At 37.7% G+C, this 5590-nt stretch overlaps 1 protein-coding gene across 2 annotated transcripts in view; it reads right to left on the minus strand.

Annotated features, from left to right (window-relative positions):
* UBR3 (ubiquitin protein ligase E3 component n-recognin 3 (putative)) overlaps nucleotides 1-5590 on the minus strand; it is a 147640-nt gene that overhangs the window by 100700 nt on the left and 41350 nt on the right. For both annotated transcript variants that reach the window (XM_012727393.1, XM_012727390.1), the window contains exons 6-7: nucleotides 5020-5086; nucleotides 860-990 (exon numbers count right to left, since the gene is read on the minus strand). In XM_012727393.1, the coding sequence (XP_012582847.1) occupies nucleotides 860-990; nucleotides 5020-5086 (198 nt within the window). The remainder of the gene's footprint in view (nucleotides 1-859; nucleotides 991-5019; nucleotides 5087-5590) is intronic.

Here is a 5590-nt window from a genome sequence, read left to right on the forward strand (position 1 = left end):
AAGACCATGATTTAGAAACACAAATTTCCACTTTGCTAACAAAGATATCAATTTACTAAATCAACAAAATCTAAACTCTCCCCTGAAGACCATAATAAAGGATTTAATGTAACTAAATAAATGAGTTAATCAGATTACTCAATAAGACCTATCATATCCTATTAAATTCGAAAACTGACCACTAATCTATCAATACTCTATGTATTCTGCTGTAATATGTACTTTCTTGTGTTGCTTTCTCAAGCAGGTGTAAGGATACAAAGCAATGGCATTATTAAATTTTCACACCTAGAGAGACTTTATTTTTTACATCATAAGAACAAGAGCATGATTTATTGTCTTTTCATATAATATGTTGTGATACATTATTATGACCATATGATGATAACAGATGGGTCCTGACACAATGAGACTAAAGATGTCACCTACTCACAAGTGTAGATGAGTCAATAACTGTTGTCTTTAGCCCTATGACCAACAGCTATTAACCCTGCTATTCCAATGCCCTAACCACACAATCAAAATTCAACTGCCCCCATTAAAAACATTCTCATTGCACCATATACTTCTTCTTTTGAGAACTTAATACAATTTGCAATTACATATTAATTTATGCAAATTTATTTGTCTCCAAGCATTCCCACTGAAAGTTCCATGCAGAAAAGCAACTCTTAGGAATGCTATTTTGCCTTTGATCTTCCATGTTGCACTTTTTGTGCAACAACGTGTTGGCAACAAAAGAAACTAATGCTGTTTCATGGTATTATATGAAAACAATACAGTGAGTCACAGTTAAGACATAAATCAAGATAAAAAAAGAGGGACAAGGTTCAGAATAGAAGAGAAAAAATGTAGGTACCTTGTACTCTTGATCTGGAAGCATGTTGAGTAAGAAAGTTACCATCTTCTGAGGAAATTCATATTTTATAGTCCAAAACAATAGTTCTTCTAAGAAACTTTTATGTTTCAAAACATCCATTATAGATTGATCTGCATTAAAAAAAATTATCACCAAATAATTTAAGTTGTTCATCTCACTTAAAGTTTACTAAAATTAATAACCCATTAACCTCAAGCACCAGGACATATCTAAAATTTAAAGATAGCCTTTCAATAACCTAGTAATAATGACATCAGGTTGATCTCTATAATCTCCAAAGAACAAAATACTTAATTTTATATTTATTCATAAGGCCATTACTAATTACTTGTCCTTAAAAAATACTATTTTTTTGGGCTCTCCCTGGTGGCACAAAAGGTTAAAGCACTGCATTATGAAGCTCTCTGAAGCCACTGCAGTACAAGTTCAACCCCCCACCAAGCAGCTGACCCACATGGCATGCCAGACCTCCCTGATTTACCTGCTGACCCCCCTCAGCAGTGTATTTCAGTAGATCTACCTAACTACATTCCCCCTCTGTCTCTGGTGAATCCTCTCACCCACCACACCTCTGGCCTGTACCCCAGTTCTGTAAGCATAAATAAATGAATCTTTAAAAAAATGCTATTTCTCTAAAGTACCCCCAAATATCCCATAAGGATGACATTCATGATACTTAATAACAATATATTTTTAAAGAATTGTTTTTATTTATGCATACAAGAACTGGAGCGTAGGCTAGAGGTGAGGTGTTGGAGAGAGTGGTGAGATGATTCACCAGAGACAGCATAGAAAGCAGAACAGACTGATCCAAGCAGAACAGTAGAAGAGACAGGAGATGTCTGCTGAGCCAAGTGGGTTAGCTCCCAGGGTGAGGATAGCTTGATAGAAACATTAACCCCTGCGACACCAAAGAGGCCCTAATAACAATCCTTTTAACCTAAAAATATATTAATAAAGGTACAATATTCAAAATAATGTAAATTTTTCATTTTTAGAAAGACAAGAAATTTTAATAGGATTCAATAATTTATTTCTTTAAAATTATTCTTCATAAATCTATACTAACTTCACCATATAAAATAATTACTAATGCAAATTGCTTACTATAGTATACAGAAGCATTACTTTCTCCAGCTGAAAACCTATCAGAAAACATTAAAAGGTGTTAGACTTACTTGCACTAAATTCAAGATACTCTCTTTATATGTAGAAGAAAAGGGGATATTAAGGTATTCAAAGGGGGATAAAATTACCAACAAGAAAGAATATTTCTAAGATCAACTATTCTCTAAGGATTTAAGCTGTTTCTGCCTATCTCTGCCACAATTAACGGGTATTTGATGAGCTGAATATTTTTGATCACTTCACTATCTCTTTCTCTATTTTTACCTAAAAAATGAACTAGAAAATTCTTTGTTGAAGTAAATGATATTGAAAGCAATTGCTCTAGACCATCAGCTCTATACACTAACAAAATAAGTGTCAACTATGAATAGGATGATTCACAATGACAGTGCTTAAGCAGGGACGACAATTACATGAGAGATTTGAAAATTACATGAACTAAAATGCAGCCCTAACTACATTAAAGTTCAACTTGTCTTGAAAGATAATCACAGTGCAAATTTTATTCACTTTGCTGGTAGCCCACACATTAAATACAGCAGGATAAGTAAAAAAAAAGTCCCTGGGCCCTCCCTGGTGGCGCAGCAGGTTAAGACGCTACACTGAGAAGCTAAAGCCACTTCAGCACAAGTTCGATCCCTGCCCCGAAGGTGACCCACATGGTGCAGTAGACCTCTCCTGGCCCACTCACTGCTCCCCTCAGTAGTGTAACTTTGTCAGTTCTGCTCCCCACTCTGTCTCTGGTGAGTCCTCTCACTGCACCTGTACCTCTGGCCTGTACCCCAGTTCTGTAGCATAAATAAAAAAACCTAAAAAAAAAAAAAAGTCCTACAAAATGAGACTCAACTTGAAAGTGCCTGCTTGTTCCATCTTACAAATATTCCATAAGATATACTTAATCAGTGAAAATCCTTTCTTCATCAAAATCATATTTTAACCTTTGGAGACTTTGCAACAGACCATAGTTACCAGAAAATAGAACATGTTAAGATATGGAGGGCCCTCCCTGGTGGCGCAGTGGGTTAAAGCACAGCACTAAGAAGCTTAAGCCACTTCCGCATGAGTTCGATCCCCGCCTGCCCCGGAGGAGACCACATGGCGTGGCAGACCTCTCCTGACCTGCCTGCTGCTCCCCTCAGCAGTGTACTTAGTTGATCTACCTGTTCTGCTCCCCACTCTGTCCCTGGTGAATCCTCTCACCCTCCACATCTCTGGCCTGTACCCCAGTTCTGTATGAATAAATAAATCTTAAAAAAAAAGATATGGAAATCCACAGCAAAAATCCAGGGCACAGGCAGCCTACTAATAACAAATATTCTAGAAAAGCTATTAGTGGGCACCAAGACCAGCTGGAGCTGGAGAAATAAATGCAGAGGAGGGCGACTACCCTGAGGTGATGGTGCCACCAACAGAGAAATTCAAAACTCCAGTTATGTGGAGAAAATCTGTTTCAGACTTTTCCATTTATCACCTGCCTTGTAACTAGCCAATGAACTTCAGCTAAATCCACTCCTATAAAATTTAACTCCTTTGCTTGCAAACCCAATTCCTAAAGCCCATATATATCATTTGCCCTTTGTTAATTTGTGTCTCCCAGTTCCAGCAGCCTTGAATCTTGTAGTGAGGGTCAAGAAAACAGTGGTTGAAAGTTTAGGCTCTAGGCTTTGATATTAAGCATCTAGTGATAGCTAACATGTCTCCATTCTATTGATAAAATAACAATAATAATAAAGCCTGCTTCATGTGGTTACTTTGAGAATTAAGTGAAACAATGTATATAAGAAGTGCCTAGTACTATGGCTAGCACAGTAAAAGGTTGAATAAATATTACTCATTACTAAACTATACCCTCATTACAGGTACATCTATTTCCTTCTTTGAGTAAATATATATTAAGTCACTGAGCCCTTAATATGTGTTAAGCACTACTCATTTTCATTCCTTCTCCTTCTCATTCTCTCTGCCCATCCATCCCTTGCTTGTTCTTTTCTACATGAGAATTTGCATAGCCTAGATTATAAAAAAGACATAAACCAAATGAAAACTTTACATCAAAACACAAGATCCAAATCAAAGAATAAATAAGTCTTTCAATAAACAGACTTAATTTTTTCTGGCTAAAATGAGATAATGCACATTTTATGAGAAAAACAATATACACAACCCCAATAATAAGGGTGTTACTGTTTTTGAGGTCCCCAACAATCATCCACTAATTATAATTTTTCCATCAGTAGACAAATTTAATAATGTGACTCTCCTTTTAAGAGGTCTCCCCCAGCCCAGTAGAACTGGGTTGTAGATGAGGCCATAGCAGTGTTGGTGCTGAAACTTAACACCTAGACCACAAGGGAGGCCCCTTTAAAGAGTTTTGTTGTTTTTTTTTTTTAAGATTTATTTATATATGCATACAGAGCTGGGGTATAGGCCAGAGGTACCGGGGCGGTGAGAGGATTCACCAGATACAGAGTGGGGAGCAGAACAGGCAGATCGACGAAGTACACTGCTGAGGGGAACAGTGGGCAGGTCAGGAGAGGTCTGCCACGCCATGTGGGTCACCTCCTGGGCAGGGATATCGAACTCATGCTGAAGTGGCTTTAGCTTCATAGTGCTGTTTTAACCTGCTAAGCCACCAGGGAGGGCCCTAAAGAGTTTTGCTATAGGGCCTCCCTGGTGACACAAGGGATTAAGTCTCAGCATTATCAAGCTATCGGCAGCCACTGCAACATGAGTTCATTCCCATCCAGGAAGCTGACCCACATGGTCCACCCAACGCTCCCCTCAGCAGTGTATTTCAGTAGACCAACTGGTTCTGCTTCCCACTCTGTTTCTGGCATAACGTCTCACCCTCCTCTGCCACACCTATGGACTGTATCCCTATTCTGGTATGTACAAACTTATAAAAACAAATCTTAAAAAAAATATAGAGTTTTGATATCAATGGAACTGGCCAGGAAGTGTTTTAGTGAAAAAGCATGTTAAGAATCAAGGAAAAAACAAAATATAAATACCTTTGGTGCTACTGCTTAGTTTGACCCTCTTTCTCTTGCCCAAACCTTGACTCCCATCTTGATCCTCCTGGAGGAAAACAAAAGTAATTATACACAATCCTACCTATTCATTTACAGACCTATACAAATATAAACGCTTCTAAATTATAGTAAGTATATAATATAGGCATGCTTCATATTATTAATCAATACTTTATGTATTTGATGTAATGAAATATGTTATTGCTGCTAACTTTAAAATATATGGTGAAAATTCTTACTATTAAACTTTGTTCATGCTACTGATAAAGACTCATAATATGTCAATATGAAAAAACAAAATTTCCCCTAATCTTAAAAACATAATGAGTACTAAAAAATAAAGCACAGTATATAAGAAACTGAACCTGACAGTTAAAATGTAGTAATTAGGCCCTCCCTGGTGGCGCAGCGGGTTAAACAGCACAGCACTAAGAATCGAAGCCACTTCCGCATTAGTTCGATTCCCGCCTGCCCCGGAGGTGACCACATGGCACAGCAGACCTCTCCTGACCCGTCCGCTGCTCCCCTCAGCAGTGTACTTAGTTGATCT

This window comes from Condylura cristata, unplaced genomic scaffold, assembly GCF_000260355.1.
Source record: "Condylura cristata isolate star-nosed mole 26May11 unplaced genomic scaffold, ConCri1.0 scaffold00002, whole genome shotgun sequence".
NCBI lineage: Eukaryota > Metazoa > Chordata > Mammalia > Eulipotyphla > Talpidae > Condylura > Condylura cristata.